Raw genomic sequence first — 25,480 nt, forward strand, 5'->3', positions numbered from 1 at the left:
GTATTTCTTATTGAAACATCACCATGTAAAAAGTATATATTTTTTGACATTTTAATCAATGGAAAGTTTTTTTAATCACTAATGGCTTACTAATCAAATTTAACCTTGTTCACAGCCTTGATTAAAGAACCTTTTTCACCTGGTTACAAATCTTGTTCTGTAAGGCAATCCTTTCCAGACTAGTACATAGCCCGAGACTTTGAATACCTAAGTTCTTGTGAATTTTTCCTTTCTTTTCCTTAAAAAAAAACATTTACAGGAAATTCCCAAGGAACCATGAGTAAACAGGGTGATGTTTAGATGAGAAAACCTTTTATTTGATTTCAATTTTCTACATTTGCTTGATAATATTTCCTGAACTGATGCAGGCTCTATCCTGATTTTCTGTTTTTAATTCTTACAATAGAATATGCCTAAATATAAGAATATTTGAGCAATGTGAATCATGAAATTTCCAAGAATGTTTTTACATGGATGTGTTAATAATTATTCTTTACAAGTTTAGAGGGTGAAAAAATATGCACTTAGTAATGAAGCAGTTTGTAGCTTCCAGTCAAAGTGTATATTGATTGAAATAGTCATGGAGTTATTCTGTAGAATTTGTAGCAGCCTGCAATCATTTTAACTTCCCTCTAAGAAAATGCCTTTCTTGATGATATGTATAACATAATACATTTAAAAATAAAATATTCTGAATAATTGTTTAAAATATAAAGTATTTTAAAGAAATTGTACTTGATTTTATCATGTGCTCATATATTTTAGTAATTTGGTTTTAAACTGGAAGACATTGAAACAAGAAAAATTGAAATTCTTTTACAGCAGATCTTCAGCTCTTGCTGTTAGCTGATGTAATTTTAAATGTTTCATTTTAAGTGGAACTGATGAAGGTTCCCATTGTGAGCAGGTGGTCTTTTAGGATTGTACAGATACTGTTACTCTTTTGTGGTTGAGTTTTAGTTGTTTTTTAAGTCATCAAGCACATCTTGCTTTGTGATTTTATTCCATGCATCAGGAATTTCACCTTTATCTATAAATCTTTTGTGATATTTTTCTTCCAGCTTTGATCTGAAGTGACAGACAAACCATTTCCAGTATGGCTGGGTGGATGTGTCTGGGATGATGCTCCATGTGGCATACTCCCCTCCTGCTTGTCTATAGGTCTTATATGGGATTCTCCTGCCATCATTCAAAATAAAAATGCAATCACTTGCTACTGAACTAGTACAGTAGTCAATAGAAAAATAGTCTGTTTGATACCACGAAATTCCACTGAGAGCCTCTGGACGGTGGAAGGGAACACTGTGGTCTCCTTCATGGGTAGGGATTGTGTTCGTACAAATTGCTTTACAGAAGGGACACTGTTTCCAGCAGCCACAGAGATGTTCAGAGAGCATTTTCTGGATTTCAGGAATTATTTCTTCTACAAGCCTAGACAAACAGTTCTGTTCTACACTGTTCATTGCAGGATCCAAAGATTTACTCATGGCTTCTCTGAGAAACTCAAAATCTTTTATCTCCTGGTGTTCAATGTTTATCAAGTCTTTTCGTGGAAAGATCAAGGTACTCCCCAGGTGATCACAAAACAAATCCAACCACCCAGACACTGTGCTGCTTTTATCTTTAGCTTTTTCTGTGGATTCATGAATAGCTGAGAGGATGGTAGTTTTCATGTGATCTAAACGCATTCTTAGAAAACTCTTTATTTTTTCACTTTCATTGGAACAATATCTTTTAATCTGGTTTTCAATGTAATTATTAAAAAATGATTCTGGATTATGGAGGTACTGCCAGTAATTATCAAAATTTTCCTCTTCTGCCAGAAAGATAAGAATGTGTTTCTCCAAGTTAGCCCTGTTTCCATTGAATTCAAGGCAGGTAGATCGCATGTCTCCAGCAATTATCAGGGCCATGTTTTTCCTTATGGTGGGAGAGATAGAAGGGGTGAGTTTTTGCCAAAGAAAATCAACAAGTGCTTTGACTGAGATTGCTCCTTGACAAGATGTCTTAAAACTCATGAGGAAATCATCTTTCTTGCTTTCTAGGTAGTTTACAGGATCCTTTGCTTTCTTGTATACCCTGTGCATCTCTTTAAATTTTTCTGATGCTCTTTGGAATAAACATAATGATAAGTCTATTTCATATTCTTTTGTAAATTTGTATCTTTCCTGAGTCGGTGCAGATTTCACTTCCTCATGTATTATTCTCAGGATTTCATGAAAATCACTTGAAGAGTAATCACGATTTTGCCTGAAAATGTTATCAATAGTTTCATTAAATCTTGAAAAAATGTGGTCAGTAGTTATATTTATGGATGTTTTATCTCCTTCCTGTAATGGTCCCTTATTTACTGTTTGGATATGTTGTTTATAGTTGATTTCAAACTCTTTCCCCCATGGTTTCTTCAGTCTGTCTATGATATCTCTCTGCATTTTGAAGTAATCCAAAAGAATGTTTTCAGAATCCACATCAATTTCAGGCTCTGTGACTGGAGGGAGAGTTGAGGATACATCATCAACCCATTTTTTCCAAAGTCGGTTGAATTTCTCATGTAACTCTTCCTCACTCAATTCTATGCCCTTTAGAGTTAAAGCCATATTTTGGCTTTTTTCCAACAATTTTTTTTCATAATCTGATTTTTCATTTTCCAGTTTTTCTTGACTTTTTTTAAAACTAATAAGTTCATTGACTTTTCTTCGGCTGTCTAAAACTAGTGCATCTTTAAGGATTATTAGCTTATTTTCAAAATTTCCTTTCCACTGTATCAGCACTTCACTCTCTGGATCTTCTTTAAAATATTTTTCAAATTCCTGTTTGATGACTTCATATTTTTCTGTAACTGGAGCCTCAAGTTTATGTGTTTCGAGTGTCTGGATTTTTCCATTCTGAATTTGGTTGATCAGCTGGTCCTGTAAGCTCTGTACATGACTCCTCAGCTTCCATGTCCAGCAGTTATACATGATTTCTAGTTTACGCATGGCCATGACCTCTCGGGTGTTCTTGAAACTGAAAATAAAGTTCTCATTTAGTAGGGCTCTCCACAGATCTTGAATTCGGAATTTTACATCTGATATCTTCATGATGCTTCCTTTAGATTCCTTTTGGGCAATTTCAAGAATTCTGTGTTTCAGTTCCTGGACATTGTGGCTGTAGCGAGGATTGGGAGGGGCCATTGGGGGATTGCCATCCCAGAGGTGAGCAAAGTAGTAGACATCAGTATTGACATCAAACTTAATGACATCACTAAAGTGGGTTACATCCAAGCACTCTTCTTGTTCAGCTGCTTTTGCTGCCATTTCATCCAGTTTCTGTTCTAGTTTCCATCGTTCTTCCATAGTTTGGTCTTTAGCTGTAACTTCTGATACATTCTGATGGACAAAGAGGCAACATGGGGAGAGTTTTACTTGTTTCATTCTTAGAAAGGCTTGGACAGCTATTTGTAGAACATCTTGCATTTCTGATGGATTTTCCCCCATAATATTGATCAGAGTCAAGTTTCCAAGTCCGATGACAAAGGTTGCCAACTCATTGTCATGATTCTGGGACATGTTGCTGAGTTCTTGGGCTCGAAGTCCCTCTGTGTCCACAACAAGCACAAAGTCAAAGCCAAGTTCCACTGTGAATGTGTCCTCCACTTTCAGAAGCTGCATGTAGGCCCCCCGGGTACACCTCCCAGCACTGACAGTGAACTGCAGCCCAAAAAGGGCATTCAGCAAGGTGGACTTCCCTGAACTCTGCAGGCCAAGGACAGAGACAACAAAGAGCCGCTTGTCTCCAAGTTTCTCAGAGAGCTTGTCAAAAACAGCTGTCACCCACCTCAGAGGCACATATGAAACATCCCCATCCATCAGCTCAATGGGAACACCAGATATCATCAGATCTGCAGCAATGTGCGGAAGGGAGAGAAATTGGGTATCTTTCATGGATGAAGTTTCTTCCAGAGCTTCATAGATTTGGCCAACTTCTCTGAGAATGTGGTCTATTCCCAAGGTACAGTCATTAATCTCTCTGGAAATAGCTTCTATCTCATTTTGACACCTTTTCAGGAAACTGCTCTTTGATGACTTTTGCTTTTCTTTTTGTACTACAGACAAGCAATCCATTTTCTTTGCATTCAGTTTTTCCAAATGTCCTGCTGTCAGGTTATTGAAAAACACACTCAGCCATTGGAGGAAATAGAGTTTGGTGTGAGTTTCTGAATGATTTTGGAGAATGTCAAGGACAGACTCCATTAAATCATTGAGAGGAAAGGCTTTTCTACATTGCTCATGTCGTATGTTTTGTTTGTCTGTCTCAATCTCACTCTTGTGTTGTTCAATGCTCCGATTTCCTTTTTCTCTCAGATGATAGTGTTCTTTGTCTTTTTCACACCAAAGATGCCACAGTTTCCCATGAAGGGGTAGTAAGTTTTCCTTCATCTGAGATATTTCCATTTTTCCCAGTAAGGCCATTAGAATCTCTGTCTTCCGTTTAGCTTCCTGGCAATCTCTCTGGTCTTCATCTATAAGAAATCCTTGCTTGCGGGCAATTTGGGCACAGTTCTCTAAGCTGAGTTCAGTGCTAGAGAACGCTAGCAAACGTTTGATTGTACTTGTGAGCTCCTCTATTAATTCTGCCTCATTTTTGTTCCTTATCCCAATTCCAATTTTTGGGTCAGGTTTGTTGGTCTTGGTTTTCTCTTTATCATCAAATAAACACAGCAAAGGTTTTGATGACTGACACAGGTATTGGACAATTTTTTTATTTTCTTTATTGTCATCAGAAGTTGACATGAGGACCACAATGAGAGAAGAGACCTCCTGCAAAAAGGTGAGCTGCTTCTCATGTTCCTTCGCATCTCCATGAAGATTGGTGAAAGTTAAGCATTTTTCAAATCTATCCCTATCTTTTCCTCCAGGACAGAACCAGGCAACCTCCACCACACCTTCCATTAAGAGACTGTCTCTGCTGCTTCCTTTACAGTGTCTGTTAAAAAAGACATCATGTTTCCATTTACTGAGAAGACAGTTCATGATCTGAGATTTGGAGGCAGAGAAGCCATTTCCAACTCTAATAAAGGACACGATGGGGGCAGTGACACAACACATCTGCTGATTCTTGTAACTGCCTTTCTCCTCTTTTGTTGATTTCCCTGATTGCTTCCAGCTCCTCTTAACCTGACTGAGAGACCAGAGAGAGAATTCAACTTGAGCATTGCAGGGATTAGGTATGAGAAGCGGGAGGGCAAACTGACATATGGAAAGTTTGGTCAGAATATATTGTCTAGCAAAATCATCTGCACAGTGAAGAATTGCCATTTGAATATCCATAGGATGAATATAGGAACTGGAATTCGTTGCTGAAGGGTTAGTGGGACTATCATTGTCTTCAGAAAGGTCTTCATATGGATCAAAAAATTTGTTTTCTTGACTTGAGTTGCTTGGGTATGCTTGCTTCTCCATGTATGTATCATTTTTAAAGACCAGATATCTCAACCCATAATCAAGCATCAGTAGTTTCTGTAGGAAATAGAAGGGAAGCTCTTGTTCAGAGTGGGGCTGAGTGTTGTATACAGAAGTCTTGTAAATAAGATGGAAGCTAGCCCTGCTCATCTTTTTTGGGTAGTAATGTTCTAGGCCTAAACGCTGGAGTAGTTCTAGGAAGGCTCCACTTTTGGTAACTTTCCATTTTTTATTTTCATTATCATGTGGTTCACAGGATTGTTTCTTTTCATGGGAGGGACTTTGTAATCTTTTCCCCACGTCATCCATTTGCAATGAAGAGATGGATGCTTCATAATCCCCATCAATGAGCAACCTCAAGTCTTTTTCTAGTTTTTCCCAGTTATGATCTGCTCCAAGTTTCATGAGGACATGTTCAACTTCTTTAGACAAAGATTGTCTCATGTGATGTCTTATCAATGCCAAGCGTTCTGTTTTCTCTTCTGGAGAAACAGGTTTGTCTCCATCTGTAGCTGTCACACTTGTGAGTACCAGGAATGCCTGAGCCCTATAGTCACAAATGTTTTTGAGTTCTTGGTATTTATCTTGGGCAGTTTGCATTTTATCCAGTAAAAAGTCTAACTCATTACACCCCAGGAGATACTGAAAAGTATTGTTTGCCACTTGGTATCCTGCACCAGCTGCAATGGAAAGTAGCATGATATGTATGTCTGACTGCCCTGTTTCTTGGAGGTACTTCAAGAAGCACTCAAAGGACAAGCTCACCTCATAAGTTGCCTTTCTTTGAGCTTCCTCCACTGATTCTGTGGTCTCATATTTTGCCCTCACTTCCATAAGGTCATTCTTGGTTTTCTCAAGGATATTGATTAATTCATACAATTGGGTGATGTTGATGTGCTTTTGCTCTTGCTGGAGAATCCACTGCATGATGGAATGAGCCTGAGGAAAGTTTGTCACTCTGTAGATGTGAGGATCCAAAAGTCTGCACAACTGAGATTTAATATGTTTAGTTTCATAAATGGGAGAGTTTTTGCAAAAATTTACAGTGTTCACCAGAAAATTCTGCAGACCCCTATCTGTGAGGCATATATTAATCCAGGTGTCATCATTTTTTATTTTTTGTCTCAGCATTTGCATAAAATTTACTAGTGTTTTAAGCTTCTCTTCAGGATCAAATACTTCCCAGGTTTTCACATCCTCTAGGAAAAACCTAGCCTCCTTCTCAACATTAAAGATTTCTTCCTCCTCATGGATGTGGACAGTGAGTCCAGTCAGAGCAGTGTAGTTGTCTTTCAGGCAGCAAGCTACTTGAAAAGGATCCTTAAAATCACTTCTGTGGTTGGAGAGAATGATGTCCCAAATGGGCACCAGTTGAAGTTCCTGGTCAATGACACACCAGGTTTGATTACTGGCAACAAGGCCAGCTTTCCACTGTGAAAAGCTATTTGCTTCTGGTGGGCCACCTGTCTGAGCAGCAGATAATTGGACTTTGGTTTGGAGATTTTGGAAACCTGTTCTCTGAGAGGTTGTTTTTGAATGAGAGTCTGACACATCCACACATGCAGCAGCTGTCACTCCAAAGCCACTGTAGCTACCCCTTATGTAAATATCTAGGGCTTCTGCTGACTGCTGTTTCACTTCTGCCAACTGCTCACTTTGGAAACCCTCTGAAATTGCTTTCCACCAGTAAATTCCTCCCAGATGCAGAGGGCCCTGGTTAGCATGAGAGCCAAATTTGTGGAAGAAATCTTCAGTCCTGAGCCTCAACAAGGAAAGACTCTCTGGGTCTGCAGATAGACCCAAAAAGTCTTCAATGCATTTCAGTTCCTGGAGAGCCGCCTCGGAGAACTTGAGCTGGTCAATGGGAAAGTAGCAGGAGGCCAGTGGGATCAAGCTGAACTTGGTTGAACAGAAGTAAGTGTGCTCAGAACATGATTGTTGGGTTTCCTTGGATTCTGTATGTTTTCTGTGACCTGTACCAGTTTCTAGGCTAAATTCCCAACTTCTGCTCTTGGCTGAGGCAGCTACACTGAAGCCCAGCTTTTCTACAGCCTGTGTGAACATAGATTCTTCTTGAAAAGATGTAAATTCCTTTGTTTCTATCCGTGTACTCTGCTCAGGTCCAAAGAGTGAGAACTCCTTGGGAACACTGAGTAGCTCTTCTCTCTTCTCTATCAGTCTGCTTTGGTCACTGGTTTTGTAAATTCCCTGTAGGGCTAGTCCTCCAGATGCATATCTCATCAGCTCTCTATCTGAGAGAGTTTCCCTGTGAGATAGTGTCCCCTCCATGAAGTTGAGTTGTCTTTGCATGTTTTCTATGACTTCTCTTAAGGACTCTTCAGGGGATGGCCAGTATTCTTTGGGTATCTCCATTGCGTACCTTAGCTCTGCCTCCTTCTTCCTCACTGCCTCTTCTTGTCGCTGCCTCCCTTCTGACAGCAAGTGTGTAAGCTCCTGCAGTGCCTGTTCTGCCTGTTGTTGCTTTTTCTTTATCATTTCCAGGTGAGACTCCTGTAACTTTGATAGAGCATTTGAGTGCAACGGTTTAAGCAGCTTCTCCAGGGCCCTTTTCTCCCAGGGATATCGTGCTTGGGAATTCAACTTCTGGAGATCTTTTTCTTTTAGGTGCTGTAAGGCCTGGGCACAGGTCACACCTAGATGTTCCTGCAGTTTGGGCAACCAGTACTCAACTTCCAGTCCTTCTTCTTTCAACATCTCTTGGAGATCTTGCCCTTCTTTGCCTGTGGGCAAGGGTTCATCAAGTGTGGAATTTTCTGTTTCCATGGCTATGGGAAGAAATTACACTTAGTTAGCTTGTGTCATGGCTAGAGGAAGTGTCAGCCATATGGCCAAAAGGATGAGTGATTAGAGTCCAGTCTACAAGGCTTTCTCATTCTCACCTATTATTGTTCCAACAAATATATTTTGTGAACAGTGTTTTAAAAATTTTGTTTGTATGTGTGCATGCACGCAAGACATCATGTTTGTGATCTTAACATGGCTTGCCTCTTTGGTTGTCATGTTAAGCTGCAGTGTAACAGCTGGACTTTTGGCACTTATTACACAGAATCAATTGCATAGAGATCATTAAGCTAAGCACTGGAGCTTGAAAATATGCAAGCAATTTATTTCTAGATGTTTATTTTTTAAAAAGACTGGTACCACCCATTATTTTTCTTCCATTAGTTTCCATCAAACCTGTGTTGAATGATTCCCTGCCTCTCTGTCACTTCTTTTTAGGCTATTTCATTATTTGCTCTCCTGTCCTTTAAAACACACCTGTAGATTTCAGCATTTTAGTGACATAAGATGTTTCTCCCTACTGTCCCACTTTTCCCTCTTTTAAAACAACAAATTTGATATCCATTTATGAACAAAGTGTCTCTTTGGGAGTTGTGGGTTCTAGCACCACACACTAAGGTATCTGGGAGGAGTCTTGTCCACTTGTGCACAAGGTAATATGCAGAAGACTTTGGTATGAACTATGGAACAAGTAGGGTCAGTCAACCTTTCCCAACCTGCTATGGTTAAAAAAACCTGCAGAGTGCTAACCTTTGTAGATATTGACAGATAAAAAATAATTTGGAGAAGTCCAGTTTTTCCAAAGGGAAGTTCCAGTACAGGGTTGGTAACATTCACAGGGCTGAAATCCTTGTGGCAGTGACTTCAGCAGTGGGGAAAGGGTGAGTGATTATTGAATGCTCTGCTAACCCAATTCTGTCAAACATGACTGGAGAAACCCATTTCTCTCTAGTGGCACCTAGAGTCCTGAGGCAGGAATTCCATGACTGAGCAGAGGGAAGAGATCAGGAAAGAGGCAGATAATAATACCAAGGGCCATTTAAGGGATGCAATTTTTGCTAATTTTTCTCAGCACTCATTAGACAGCACCCCCTCTGAGCCTTTGGGAGAAAACTTACCTATAGATCTACTCTCCTGGTTTGTGGGGACCTAGAGGTAAACCCACATCTTCCTTCACTGTGTGGCCAGCTCCCTGTGTGTGCTCCTGAGTTTAGCACCAAGAGCTAGTCTGATAAATGGTGTGCTATCACAAAACATACCAGGATCTTTGGACAAAAGGTAAACCACTCACTTGAGCTAAAGTGCCACCTTCTAGAAACAAATGAGAAATTTCCAGTAGTCAGCCTGGTGAGTTTTAAGACCCAGAGAAGAGATTAAAGCTTAAGAATTCTGTCATTAAAGACAGCAAGAAGAGTAGAGAAAGTGTACCCATGCAGAGGCAGAGAAAAACCCAGATATAACAGCACCAGGAGACAGAAGACCCCATGTGAAGGCACAAAATAAAGATTTAAGGAGGTTTCTGCTACTTCAAATGCAGAAACAGCAAACAAAACTACAAAGCAAGGACACAAAAAATTAAGGAAAAGTCATCATGAAAAGATAATGATAATTCTCCAATAACCTCACTCAAATGATAAAGTTTAGTGACCAGGCTTCCAAAAAATTCAGCTGTTTGAAGAAACTTCCCTCTGCTCAGTCATAGAAGACTCAGAAAAGCAATGAGAAACTTAAGAAAACTCAAACAAATGGAAAGCCATCTCATGTTCATGGATAGGAAGAATTAATACAGTTAAAATGTACATGCTACCCAAAATCATTTATAGATTCAACATAATCTTTATCATAATCCAATGTCATTTTTTCCTGAATCAGAAAAAAATCCTAAAATATATACAGAATCACAAAAGATCCCAAGTAGTCAAAGTAATCCTGATAAAGAAGAACAAAGCCAGAGGCATTACAGTTTCTGATTTCAAACTGTATTACAAAGCTATAATAATTAAAACAGTATGGTACTGAAGTTTAAAAAAGATAAAAAGGCCTTTCAAAAATGCTAATAAAAAATAGGAAGCCCAGAAATAAACCCCTGCATATGTGGTCAACTAATACGCTTTTCCAACAGTACAAGAAATGACTCTACACATGGACATCACCAGATGGTCAATACCAAAATCAGGTTATATTACTTGCAGTTGAAGATGGAGAAGCTCTATACAGTCAGCAGAAAAAGGACCAGGAGCTGATGGTGGCTCAGATCATGAACTCATTGCCAAATTCAGACTTAAAGAAAGTAGGGAAAACCACTAGGCCATTCAGGTATGACCTAAATCAAATACCTTACAATTATACAGTGGAAATGATGGATTCAAGTGACTAGATCTAATAGACAGAGTGCCTGAAGAACTATGGATGGAAGTTTGTACCATTCTACAGGAGGCAGTGATCAAAACCATCCCCAAGAAAAAGAAATGCAAAAAGGCACAGTGGTTGTCTGAGGAGGCCTTACAAATAATTGAGAAGAGAAGCAAAGGGCAAAGGAGAAAAAGAAAGATATATATCCATCTGAATGCAGAGTTCCAAAGAAGAGCAAGGAGAGACAAGAAAGACTTCCTAAGTGAATAATGAAAAGAAATAGAGGAAAACAATAGAATAGGAAAGGCTAGAGATCTCTTCAAGAAAATTAGAGATATCAAGGAAACTTTTCATGCAAAGAAGGCACAATAAAGGACTGAAACAGTATGGATCTAACAGAAACAGAAGATACTAAGAAGAGGTGCCAAGAATACACAGAACTATACAAAACAAACAAACAAAAAATCTTAATGACCCAAATAACCATGATGGTGTGATCACTCACCTAGAGCCAGATATCTTGGAGTGTGAGGTCAATTGGGCCTTAGGAAGCATCACTATGAACAAAGTTAGTGGAGGTGATGGAATACCAGCTGAACTATTTCAAATCCTCAAAGATGATGCTGTGAAAGTGCTACACTCAATATGCCAGCAAATGTAGAAAACTCAGCAATGGTCACAGTATTGGAAAAGGTCAGTTTTCATTCTAATCCTAAAGAAAGGCAACGTCAAAGAATGTTCAAACTACTACAAAATCACACTCATTTCACATGTTAGAAAGTAATGCTCAAAGTTCTCCAAGTTAGGCTTCAATTATGTGAACCAAGAACTTCCAGATGTTTAGCTGGATTTAAAAAGGGCATAGGAACCAGAGATCAAATTGCCAACATCCACTAGATCATAGAAAAAGCAAGAGAATTCCAGAAAAAAAATCTGCTTCATTGACTACACTAAAGTCTTTGACTGTGTGGATCATAAGAAACTGTGGAATATTCTTAAACATATGGGAACACCAGACAACTTTACCTGCCTCCTGAGAAATCTGATGCAGGTCAAGAAGCAACAGTTAGAACTGGACATGGAACAACAGATTGGTTTCAAATTGGGAAAGAAATATGTCAAGGCTGTATATTGTCACCCTGTTTATTTAACTTCTATGAAGAGTATATCATGCGAAATGCTGGACTGGATGAAGCACAAACTGATATCAAGATTGTCAGGGGAGGTATCAATAACCTCAAATATGCAGATGACACCACTCTTACGGAAGAAAGTGAAGAGGAACTAAGAAGGCTCCTGATGAGGGTGAAAGAAGAGAGTGAAAAAAACTGGCTAAAAACTCAGCATTCAAAAAACGAATATCATGGCATCTGGTCTCATCTCTTCATGGCAAATAGATGGGAAAACAATGTAAACAGTGATAGACTTTATTCTCTTGAGCTCAAAAATCACTGCTGCAGATGGTGATTCATGGTGACTGCAGCCATGAAATTAAAAGATGCTAGCTCCTTGGATGAAAATCTATGACAAAGTTAGACAGCATATTAAAAAGCAGAGACATTACCTTGCCAACAAAGGTCTATATAGTGAAAGCTATGGTTTTTCCAGTAGTCATGTATGGATGTGAGAGTAGGACCATAAAGAAGGCTGAGCATGGAAAAACGAATGATTTTTGATTGATCCCCTAAGGTATGGAACAAGACAAGGGTGTCCACTTTCACCAATATTATTCAACATATTTCTGGAAGTCCTAGCTACAGCAATCAGAGAAGAAAAAGAAATAAAAGGAATCCAGATCAGAAAAGAAGTAAAGCTCTCACTGTTTGCTGATTACATGATACTGTACATAGAAAATGCTAAAGATACTATCAGAAAATTATTAGAGCCAATCAGAGAGTATAGCAAAGTTGTAGGATACAAAATCAATACACAGAGATCATTTGCATTTATACATACTAACAATGAAAAGTCAGAAAGAGACATTAAGGAATCAATTCCATTCACCATTGCAACAAAAATAATAAGTATCTAAGAATAAACTTGCATAAGGAGACAAAAGAACTGTACATAGAACATTATAAGGCATTGATGAAAGAAGTAAAAGATGACATAAACAGATAATGAGATATTGCATGTTCCTTGGTAGGAAGAGTCAATATTGTGAAACTGACTATACTGCCAAATGCCATCTACAGATTCAGTGTGATCCCTATCAAATTACCAATGGCATTTTTTTTTTTTTTACAGAACTAGAACACAAAATCTCACAATTCATATGGAAACACAAAATACCCTGAATAGCCAAAACAGTCTTGAGAAAGATGACTGGAGCTGGAGGAACCAACCTTCCTGACTTCAGATTATACTACAAAGCTACAGTCATCAAGACAGTATGGTACTGGCACAAGAACAGAAATATATACCAATGGAACAAGATAGAAAGCCCAGAAATAAACCCATGCACGTTTGGGTACTTTATTTTTGACATAGGAGACAAGAATATTCAATGGGGCAAAGACAGCTTCTTCAATAAATGGTGCCGGGAAAACTGGGCAGCTACTTGTAAAAGAACGAAATTAGAACACTTCCTGACACCAAACACAAAGATAAATTCAAAATGGATTAAAGACCTAAATGTAAGACCAGAAACTATAAAATTCTTATAGGAAAGCAGAGGCAGATCACTCGATGACATAAATCAAAGCAAGATCCTCTATGACCCATCTCCTAGAGTAACAGAAATAAAAACAAAAGTAAGCAAGTGAAACTGATTAAACTGAAAAGATTTTGCACAGCAAAGGAAACTATAAGCAAGGTGAAAAGACAACCCTCAGAATGGGAAAAAATAATACCAAGTGAAACAACTGACAAAGGATTAATTTCCAAAATATACAAGCAGCTCATACGACTTAATACCAGAAAAACAAACAACCCAATCAAAAAGTGGAGAAAAGACCTAAACAGACATTTCTCCAAAGGAAACATATGGCTGGCTAACAAACACATGAAGAGATGCTCAATATCGCTCATTATTAGAGAAATGCAAATCAAAACTACAATGAGATATCACTTCACACCAGTCAGAATGGCCATCATCAAAAAGTCTACAAACAATAAATGCTGGAGAGGGTGTGGAGAAAAGGGAACGCTCTTCCACTGTTGATGGGAATGTAAATTTATACAACCGCTATGGAATATGGTATAGAGATACTTTAAAAAACTAGGAATAAAACTACCACGGTATGACCCAGCAATCCCACTCCTAGGAATGTCCCCTGAGGAAACCAAAATGGAAAAAGACACATGTATCCCATTGTTCACTGAAGCATTATTTATAATAGTTAGAACATGAAGGTAACCTAGATGTCCATTGACAGATGAATGGATAAAGAAGTTGTGATACATATACAGAATGGGATATTACTCAGCCATAAAAAGGAATGCATTTGAGTCAGTTCTAATGAGGTGGATGAACCTAGAACCTATTATACAGAGTGAAGTGATTCAGAAAGAGAAAGATAGATATTGTATTCTAATGCATATATACGGAATCTAGAAAGATGGTACTGAAGAATTTATTTACAGGACAGCAATGGAGAAAGAGACATAGAGAATAGACTTGTGGACACGAGGAGAAGGGAGGAGAGGGTGAGATGTATGGAAAGAGTAACATGGAAACTTACATGACCATATGTAAAATAGACAGCCAACGGGAATTTTCTGTATGGCTCAGGAAACTCAAACAGGGGCTCTGTATCTGTATCTAGAGGAATGGGGAGGGGGAGGGAGTTGGGAAGGAGGTTCAAAAGGGAGGGGATATATGTATACCTATGGCTGATTCATGTTGAGGTTTGACAGAAAACAAAAAAATTCCATAAGGCAATTATCCTTGAGTTAAAAAACAAATTAAAAAAAAATGGTAGAATCAAAAGCTTTGAAAAAAAAAAAAAAACAACAACAGCAAATTGGGAAAGAGGAGATTGAGATGGTAGAGTAGAAGGACGTGCACTTATCTTCTCCTGCCAGAGCACCAAAATCACAACTAACTGCTGAACAGCCATTGACAGGAAGACACTGGAACATACCAAAAGAAGATAGCCCACATCCAACGACGAAGGAGAAGCCACAGGGAAACAAGAGGAGGGAAACAATTATGATAAAATGAAATCCCATACCATCAGGTGGGAGACTCACAAATTGAGGAACAATAATACCAAAGAAGTTCTTGCATGTTGACAAGGTTCTAGGTCCCACACCAGGCTCCACAACTTGGGGATCTGGGCACCGGACTGGGAATCCCCAGGGAATCTGACTTTGAAGGCCAGCAGGATTTGCTTACAGAGCTTCCACAGGACTAGGGGAAACAGAGACTCTTGGAGGCCCCAAACAAAACCTTACACACGCTGGGACCCAGGGGAAAGGATCAGTGACCCCACAGAAGACTGAGCGAGACCTACATGTGAGTGTTTGAGAGCCTCTTGCAGAGGCATGGGTCAGCAGTGACCTGCCACAGGCATGGGGGCACTGACAGCAGCAGTCCTGAGAGATGTGTCTTGGCATAAGCCCTCTTGGAGATCCACAATACCCTAATATAGAAGCCTATAGACTCCAGGACTGGGTCACTCCAGGACAACTACCAGGGAGGGAGCACAGCCTTACCCATCAGCAGGCAACTGGATTCAAGTTTTACAGAACATCAACCTATCTACCAGAGCAAGACCCAGTTTCCCCCACTGCCAGTCCCTTCCATCAGGAAGCTTGCACATTACCCTCATCCTCCAGAGGGCAGACAGAAGAAATAAGAACTACAATCCCATCAGCCTCTAGAACTAATACCACAATCACAGAAAGCCATCCAAAATGAAAAGAAATATGATTAAGTCCCAGATGAAAGAAGATAAATCCCCAGATAAACAGCTAAATGAAGTGGAGATCAGCAACCTTCAAGAAAAAAAAATTCAGAATTATGATAGTGAAGATGATTTAGGATCTCAGAAAAAGAATGAAGGCAAAGAAGGAGAAGATGCAAGTAATGTTTATCAAAGACCTAGAAGAACTAAAGAAGAAACAAATAGAGATGAATAATACACTAGAAGGAGTCAATAGCAGAATAACTGAGGCAGAAGAATGGATAAGTGACTTGGAAACAGAATAGTGGAAATCGATGCTGCAAAACAGAATATAGAAAAAAGAATGAAAAGAAACGAAGACAGCCTAATAGATCTCTGGGACAACATTAAATACACCAATATTCGCATTAAAGGGATCCCAGAGGGAGGAGAGAGAAAAACCCTGAGAAAATATTTGAAGCATTAGTAGCTGAAACTTCCCCAACATGAGAGAGGAAATAGTCAATCATGTCCATGAAGCACAGAGAGTCCCAGGCAGGATAAACCAAAGGAGGAAGACACTGATACACATAGTAATCAAACTGACAAAAATTAAACACAAAAATAAATTATTAAAAGGGGAAAAAGGGGAAAATTAAACAAGGGGAAAAAGACAACATACCAAGGAAAATTCATAAGATTATCAGCATTTCTCAAAATAAATTCTACAAACCAGAAAGGGATGGAATGACACATTCCAAGTGATGAAAGGGAAGAACCTACAACCAAGAATACTATACCCAGAAAGACTCTCATTCAGATTTGATGGAGAAATCAAAAGCTTTCCAGACAAGCAAGAATTTGAGAGAATTTAGCATCATTAAGCCAGTTTTACAACAAATGCTAAAGGAACTTCTCTAGGCAGGAAGCACAAGAGAAGGAAAAGATCTACAAAAAGAAACTCCAATTAAGAAAACGGTAATAGGATCATACATATCGATAATTACCTTAAATGTAAATGGATTAAATGCACCAACCAAAAGACATAGACTGACTGAGCGGATATAAAAACAAGACGCATATATGTTGTCTACAAGAGACCCATTTCATACCTAAGGACACTTACAGACTGAAAGCAAGGGGATGGGAGGAGGTATTTCTTGCAAATGGAAATCATAAGAAGGCTGGAGTAGCAATACTCATTAGACAAAATAGACTTTAAAACAAAGACTGTTATAAAAGACAAAGCAGGACACTACATAATGATCAAGGGTTCAATCCAAGAAAAAGATACAACAATGAAAAAAATATATGCCCCCAACATAGGAGCACCTCAATAGGTAAGACAAATAGTAACAAACATAAAGGGAGAAATCAGCAGTAACATAATAATAGTCAGGGACTATAATACCCCACTTTCATCAATGGACAGATCATCCAGACAGAAAATCAATAAGGAAATGCAGGCTTTAAATGACACTTTAGATGAGTTTGGACTTAATTGATATTCATAAAACATTTCATCCAAAAGCAGCATACCACACATTTTTCTCAAGTGCACACAGAATTGTCTCCAGGATTGACCACATGCTGGACCACAAGGCGATCCTTGGTAAATGTAAGAAAATTGAAATCATATCATGCATTTTTTCTGATCACAACGCTATGAGATTAGAAATAGACTACAAGAAAAAAGCTCTAAGAAACACAAACATGGCAGCTAAACAGTATGCTACTCAACAACCTTTGGATCACTGAAGAAATCAAAGAAGAAGTTTAAAACCACCAAGAGGCAAATGAAAATGAAAGCACAATGGTCCAAAACGTATTGGATGCAGCCAAATCAATTCTAAGAGGGAGGTTTATAGCAATACAATCTTACCTCAAGAAACAAGAAAAAAATCTCAAATAAATAACCTAAACTGACACCTAACACAACTAGAGGAAGAACAAACAAAAGCTGAAGTTAGTAGAAGGAAGGAACTCATAATGATCAGAGCAGAAATAAATGAGAGACAAAGAAAATAATTATAAAGATCAATGAAACTAAAAGCTGGTTCTTTGAAAAGATAAACAATATTGATAAGCCTTTAGCCAGACTCATCAAAAAAAGAAGGGAGAGGACTCAAATCACTAAAATTAGAAATGAAAAAAGAGAAGTTACAACTGACTCCACAGAAATACCAAGAATCATGAGACTACTATGAATAACTGTATGTCAGTCAGTTCAGTCGCTCAGTCTTTTCTGACTCTTTGCGACCCCATGGACTGCAACATACCAGTCTTCTCTGTCCATCACCAATTCCCAGAGCTTACTCAAACTCATGTCCATCAAGTCAGTGATGCCATCCAACCATCTTATCCTCTGTTGTTCCCTTCACCTCCTGCCTTCGATCTTTGCCAGCATAAGGGTCTTTTCCAGTGAGTCAGTTCTTCGCATCAGGTGACCAAATTATTGGAGTTTCAGCTTCAACACCAGTCCTTCCAATGAATATTCAGGATTGATTTCCTTTAGGATTGACTATGTATGTCAATAAAATGGACAAACTGGAAGAAATGGACAGATTCTTGGAAAGATACTGTCTTCCTAGACTGAACCAGTAAGAAATACAAAATATGAAGAGACCAACAACAAGCACTGAAATTGAAAACACGATTAAAAACCTCCTAACAAACAGAAGCCCAGGACCTGATGACTTCATAAGCTAATTTTATCAAGCATGTTAACACATATCCTTCTGAAGAGTTAACATGAATTCTTCTGAAACTGTTCCAAAAAGTTGCAAGGGAAGGAAAACTTCCCAATTCATTTTATGAAGCCACCATCACCCTGATACCAAAACCAGACAAAGATACCACAAGAAAAGAAAATTACATGTCAGTATCACTGATGAACATAGATGCAAAAATCCTCAACAAAACCCTAACATTTCATAGCCAGCAATACATTGAAAAGATCTCAAACCATAATCAAGTGGGATTCATCCCATGGATGCAGGGATTTTTCAACATCTGCAAATCAATCAATGTAATACACCATATCAATAGATTGAAGAATAAAAACCATATGGTCATTTCAGTAGATGCAGAAAAGGCTCTCCACAAAATTCAGCACACATTTATAATAAAAACTCTCCAGAAAGTGGGCATAGAGTGTCCATACTTCAACGTAACTATGGCCATATATGACAAACCTATAGCTAACATCATACCCAATGCGAAAAGCTGAAAGCATTCCCTCTATGATCAGGAACAAGACAAGGATGTCCACTCTCAGCACTTTTGTTCAACATAGTTTTGTAAGTTCTAGATACAGCAATCAGAGAAGAAAAAGAAGTAAAGGGAATCCAGACTAGGAAAGAAGAAATTAACCTGTTACTGTTTGCAGATGACATGTTACTACACACAGAAGATCCTAAAGATGCTACCAGAGAACTACTAGAACTCATCAATGAATTTGGTAAAATTTCAGGTTACAAAATTAATACACATAAGTCTGTTGCATTTCTATACACTAACAGCAAAAGTTCAGAAAGAGAAATTAAAGAAGCAATCCCACTTACTATTGCATAAAAAAGAATAAAATACCTACCTGAGGAGACAAAAGACCTGTACTCTGAAAACTATAAGATGCTGATGGAAAAAATCAAAGAAGACACAGAAAGATGGAAATATATATCATGTTCGTTGACTAGAAGAATCAATATTGTCAAAATGACCATACTACCCAAGGCAATCTATAGATTCCATGCAATCCGTATCAAATTATCAATGGCAATTCCCACAGAACTAGAACCAAAAAAAATCTCAAAATTCGTATAGAGACACAAAAGACCCCAAAGAGTCAAAGCAACCTTGAAAAAGGAAAATGGAGCTGGAGAAGTCAGGTTCTCTGACCTCAGACTACACTACAAAGGTCTGGTCATCAAAACAGTGTGCTACTGGCAGAAACATAGAAATAGAGACCAATGGAACAAGATAGAAAACACAAAAATAAGCCCATGCACCTATAGTCAATTAATCTATGACAAAAGAAGTAAGACTATGCAATGTTTGAGAGACAGTCTGTTCGGCAAATGGTGCTGGGAAAACTGGACAGTCACATATGAAAAATGAAATTAGATCATTCCTTAACTCCATATACAAAAATAAGCTCAAAATGGATTAAAGACCTCAGTATTAGATCAGGCACTATAAAACCCTCGAGAGGAAAACATAGGAAGAAAGCTCTTTGACATAAATCAGAGCAACATCTTTTTAAATCCATCTTCCAGAATAATGAAAATAAAAGCATAAATATAAAAATGGGACCTACTTAAACTCAAAAGTTTTCGCACAGCAAGGGAAACAATAAACAAAACAAAAAGACAGATTGGGAGCAAATATTTGTAAATGATGTGACTGATAAGGGATTAGTCTTCAAAATTTAGTTTATGACACTTAATAGCATTAAAAAAAATAACCCACTCAAAAAATGGGCAGAAAACCTGAATAGACATGTCTCCAAAGAGGAGATGCAGATGGCCAATAAGCATATGAAAAGATGTTCAAAATTGCTAGTTATTAGAGAAATGCAAATCAAAACTGCAATGAGTTTTCACCTCATTTTGGTCAGAATGGCTATCATCAAAAAAAAAAAAAAAAATCCACAAGCAATGAATGCTGTAAAGGATGTGGAGATAAGGGAACTTCCTGCACTGTTGGTGGGTATGAAAATTGGTACAGTCACTATGGAGAACAGTATTGATGTTCCTTAAAAAACTTAAAATAGAGCCTGCATATGACCCTGCAATCCCAGTCCTTGGCATATATCCAGAGAAGAACATGGCCCTAAAAGATACATGCACCCCAATGATCATTGCAGCATTGTTTACAATAGCCAAGGTATGAAAATAACCTAAATGTTCATCGACAGAGGAATGGATAAAAAAGATGTGGTACACACACACACACACACACACACACACACACACACACTCACACAAAGATATATTACTCAGTCATTAAAAAGAATGAAATAAGGCCATTTGCAGCAACACAAATGGACATAGAGAGTGTCATACTGAGTGAAGTAAGACAGATAGAGAAAGAGCAATATCATATGACATCCCTTATATGCAGAATTTAAGAAAAAATTATGTAAATGAACTTACAAAACAGAAAGAGACTCACAAACTTAGAAAGTGAACTCATGGTTGCCAGGGGGAAATGATAGTTAACAACTTTGTGAAGGTCATGTACACAACGTTTAAAATGGATAACCAACAAAAACCTATTGTGTAACACATGGAAATCTGCTCAATGTTACATGCCAGCCTGGATAGGAGGGGGTTTGGGGGGGAATGGATACATGTGTATTATGGCTGAGTCACTTCACTGTTCACCTGAAACTATCACAACATTGTTCATCAGCTATACCCCAATACAAAATGTTTTTGGTGCTGAAAAAACCCCACCAACTACAAATTGACAGAATTTGTGAGGTGGAAATTCACATTGAAGGAATTACAGGCATATTTCTTGTACTGCACTTAGATTTATTGCACTTCACAGAGCATTTTTACAAATTGAAGGTCTGAGGCAACTGCACTGAACAAGTCTGTTGGCTCTGTTCTAACTGCATCAGCTCACTCTATCTCTGTGTCAAAGTTTTTTCATTATTATGTTTATTCTGATGATCTATGATCAGTTATCTTTGATGTTACTATTGAAAAATATTATAACTTGCTAAAGACTCAGATATGATTAGCATTTTTTAGCAATAAAGTATTTGCTAATTGTTTGTGCATTTTATTTTTAGACCGAATGTCATTGCACATCCAACAGACTACAGTATATTGCAAATATAGTTTTTCTAAGTGCTGGGAAACTGAAGAGCTCATGTTATGCCCTTTATGGTGAGATTTGTTTGTTTGTGGTGATTAGAAACAAAATTCACAATGTATTTGAGATATGCCTATAGAAGAGTGTTTTTCAGGAGAATGAAAAGGTCATTATTGGAAGATAAAAGATGTATAAGATTGATAAACAATAAAAGAAATGAATATATAGATAAATCTAACTAAGCACATAAAACAGTTGAATTTAAAACATATGATAACAATTACATTCATGCTAGAGCGTTAGTGGTGGCAAGATTACACAGAAGAACCATACAAAAAAGATCTTCATGACCCAGATAACCACGATGGTGTGATCACTCACCTAGAGCCAGACATCCTGGAATGTGAAGTCAAGTTGGCCTTAGGAAGCATCACTACGAACAAAGCTAGTGGAGGTGATGGAATTCCAGTTGAGCTATTTCAAATCCTAAAAGATGATGCTGTGAAAGTGCTGCACTCAATATGCCAGCAAATGTGGAAAACTCAGCAGTGGCCACAGGACTGGAGAAGGCCAGTTTTCATTCCAATCGCAAAGAAAGGCAATCCCAAAGAATGTTCAAACTACTGCATGATTGCACTCATCTCACACGATAGTAAAGTAATGCTCAAAATTCTCCAAGTTAGGCTTCAACAGTATGTGAACTGTGAACTTCCAGATGTTCAAGCTGGTTTTAGAAAAGCCAGAGGAACCAGAGCTCAAATTGCCAACATCTGTTGGGTCATTAAAAAAGCAAAAGAGTTCCAGGAAAACATGTACTTCTGCATTGCTGACTATGCCAAAGTCTTTGACTCTGTGGATCAGAGGAGATTGTGGAAAAGTCTTAAAGAGATGGCAGTTCCAGACCACCTTACCTGTCTCCTGAGAAACCTATATGCAGGTGAAGAAGCAACAGTTAGAACCAGACATGGAACAACAGACCGGTTCCAAATTGGGAAAGGAGTACATCAAGGCTGTATATTGTCACCCGTTTATTTAACTTATATGCAGAGTACATCATGCAAAATTGGGCTGGATGAAGCACAAGCTGGAATCAATACTGCTGGGAGAAATATCAATCTCAGATACGCAGATCACACCACCCTTATGGCAGAAAGCAAAGAGCTAAACCTAAGCCTCTTAATGAAAGTGAAAGAGGAGAGTGAAAAAGTAGGTTTAAAGCTCAACATTCAGAATACTAAGATCATGGCATCTGGTCCCATCTCTTCATGGTAAATACATAGGGAGACAATGGAAACAGTGACAGACTATTTTTGGGGTCTCCAAAATCACTGCAGATGGTGACTGCAGCCATGAAATTAAAAGATGCTTGCTCCTTGGAAGAAAAGCTGTGACCAACCTAGACAGCATATTAAAAAGCAGAGACATTACTCTGCCAACAAAGGTTCATCTAGTCAAAGCTATGGTTTTTCCAGTAGTCATGTATGGATGTGAGAGTTGTACTATAAAGAAAGCTGAGTGCTGAAGAATTGATGCTTTTGGACTGTGGTGTTGGAGAAGACTCTTGAGAGTCCCTTGGAGTGCAAGGAGATCCAACCAGTCAATCCTAAAGGAAATCAGTCCTGAATATTCATTGGAAGGACTGATGTTGAAGCTGAAACTCCAATACTTTGGCCACCTGATGCTAAGAACTGACTCACTGAAAAAGACCCTGAGGCTGGGAAAGATTTAAGGCAGGAGAAGGGGACAACAGAGGATTAGATGGTTGGATGGCATCACTGACTCAATGGACATGAGTTTGAGTAAGCTCCGGGATTTGGTGATGGGCAGGGAAGTCTGGTATGCTGCAGTCTCTGGGGTTGCAAAGAGTTGGACATGACTGAGGAACTGAGCTAAACTAAGCCATATAATAGATTATTAGTTAGAAAAAAAATAAATTATCTATCAAAGCATGAAAAGACTTTGATGGAAAAATCTTAAGAACGTATTGCTAAATAGAAATAACCAGTCTGAAAATGCTATATACTTTATGATTCCAACTATATGACATTGTGGAGAGATTGGCCAAGATGGCAGAGTAGAAAGGTCCTGAGTTCACCTCTGATTTTGGGCATACTGAAATTAGAGCAATTTACAGAATAGCTATCAATTAAAGGGGAGCAGAACATACCAGAAAAGATTTTATACAACTAAATATGTAGAGAAAAATTACAGTAAGATGGGGAGGGGAGGCAGTGTCATGGTATAGTCAAGATCCATAATACAGGTTTGCAGTCCATGGGGTTGCAAAGAGTTGGACCTGACTGACTGAACAACAACAACAACACTACAGGGAGGTTGATCCACAAATGGTGAAGTAATTACAATTGCAGAGGTTCTCCCCAAGAAGAGAGTGGTTTGAACCCCACATTAGGCTCCTTGGCCTAGGGATCTTAAGCTGGGAAGATATGCCCTTAGAACATTTGGTTTTGAAGGCCAGTGAGGCTTAATTTTGGGGGGCCTAGAGAACAAGAAAAGAGACTCCACTCTTGAAGTACACACACAATACTCCACATACTCTGGGAGTCAAGGCAGAAGCAATAATTTGAAATGAGTCTAAGTCAGACCTATCTGTTAATCTTGGCAAGTCTCCTGGAGAGGCAGGAGTCAACTTGATCTCACTCTCAGGGACATAGATACTGGTGCCAGTCATTTTGGAGAGCTCATTCAATCACATGGGCTCTGGTATTGGCAAGAGCTGCTTTGAAATTCTCTCTAGCTTATTAACTTCAAGGCCCTGCCTTGCCCATGCCTACCAGCCCAGTACTGGGATGCCTCAGGCCAAGCAACTAACTGGGTGGGGGCACAGCTCAAACCACCAACAGAAAGTTTTCCTTAAGGCCACCTGAGCCCACAGCTGCCACAGATGTGACCCTGTCCACCACGGTGCCCAGGATGAGACCCAACATACCAATGCACTTGACCCACTAGGCCCTTCAGCTAGATACTCTGGGACCCAGGTTTACCCAACAGTGAACAGGCAGCAACCCCTAAATCCCTAGCTCTGCCCAATAACAAAACTGCTCTAGCTTCAGGACCATCCTGATCCACCAGTGAGCAAAAACACCAGCCCTAGGAAAACTGCATCCATACAGCTTTCAGACACAGCCAGCCCATCAGCAGGCCAACACACACTTCAGAAATTTCTGGATACTACAGTCACACCTATTAGTTTTCTGACACCAGCTTTGGGACTCCTGGGCCCTGTGGCTGAACCACAGGACCTGGTTTGCCTGCCAGTGGGCTGTCACTAGTCCTAAGACCTGGCTTCATCCACTGGTGGGTGGGCACCAGCTCAAGGATATCCTGTACTCTACCCACCAGTGAGCCAGCTCTAGTCCTGGAGTCTGATGGGGTTCTGTAGATAGTAGCCTTGTGATTCAGCCAAGTCAAACAGTAGCTGGTAATCTCCACATAAGGTAGAATCTGACAATCAATCAGACCTGGAGCCAGTCAAGCCTACCAGTCAGCCCACAATAGGTAACCAGCCAAAACAGAAGGACCCAACCAAACCACACAGGGGACACCCTAGACTATATAGCTGGAGTGACCAGAGTAGAGTGTGTTGCTGGGATATATAAGATGTCCCCTACAAGAGGTCACTACTCCAAGGTAAAAAAAATATAAAACTAATCTACCAAATACATAGAAATAAAAACAGCAAATTAGACAAAATGAGGTGACAGAAGAACATGTTCTAAATGAAGATAAAAACCCAGAAGCACTAAGTGAAGTGAAGATAGCTGATATACCCAAGAAAAATGTTCAGGGTAATAGTTGTGAAGATAATGAAAGAAATCAAGTGAAGAAGGGAGGAACAGAGAGAGAAGTTACAAGTTTTTAAAAGAATTAGAAAATGTAAAGAAGAGCCGAACAGAGATGAGGAATACAACAACTGAAGTGAAAAGCACACAAGAAGGAATCAACAGTAGACTAAGTGATATAGAGAGATGATCAGTGAGCTGGAAGATAGGGTAGCGGAAATCATGGAAGATGAATGAAAAATAGAAAAAGATGGATGAAACTGGTGCCCATTATACAGAATGAAGTAAGCCAGAAAGATAAAGACCAATACAGTATACTAACACATATATATGGAATTTAGAAAGATGGTAACGATAACCCTATATGCAAAACAGAAAAAGAGACACAGATGTACAGAACAGACTTTTGGACTCTGTGGGAGAAGGCGAGGGT

General features: G+C 38.8%; 1 protein-coding gene across 1 annotated transcript; it reads right to left on the reverse strand.

Annotated features, from left to right (window-relative positions):
• Positions 1-956: 956 nt before the first annotated feature.
• On the reverse strand, positions 957-8,225 carry LOC136175897 (interferon-induced very large GTPase 1-like). Its single transcript, XM_065946082.1, has one exon. The coding sequence runs from the start codon at positions 8,223-8,225 to the stop codon at positions 957-959; it is 7,269 nt and encodes a 2,422-aa protein (XP_065802154.1).
• Positions 8,226-25,480: the final 17,255 nt, after the last annotated feature.

Source organism: Muntiacus reevesi, chromosome 9 (assembly GCF_963930625.1).
Source record: "Muntiacus reevesi chromosome 9, mMunRee1.1, whole genome shotgun sequence".
Lineage (NCBI taxonomy): Eukaryota > Metazoa > Chordata > Mammalia > Artiodactyla > Cervidae > Muntiacus > Muntiacus reevesi.

Coding starts and splice junctions, on each gene's coding strand:
- LOC136175897 (XM_065946082.1), bottom strand. CDS start 8,225: ATGGAAACAGAAAATTCCACACTTGATGAACCCTTGCCCACAGGCAAA.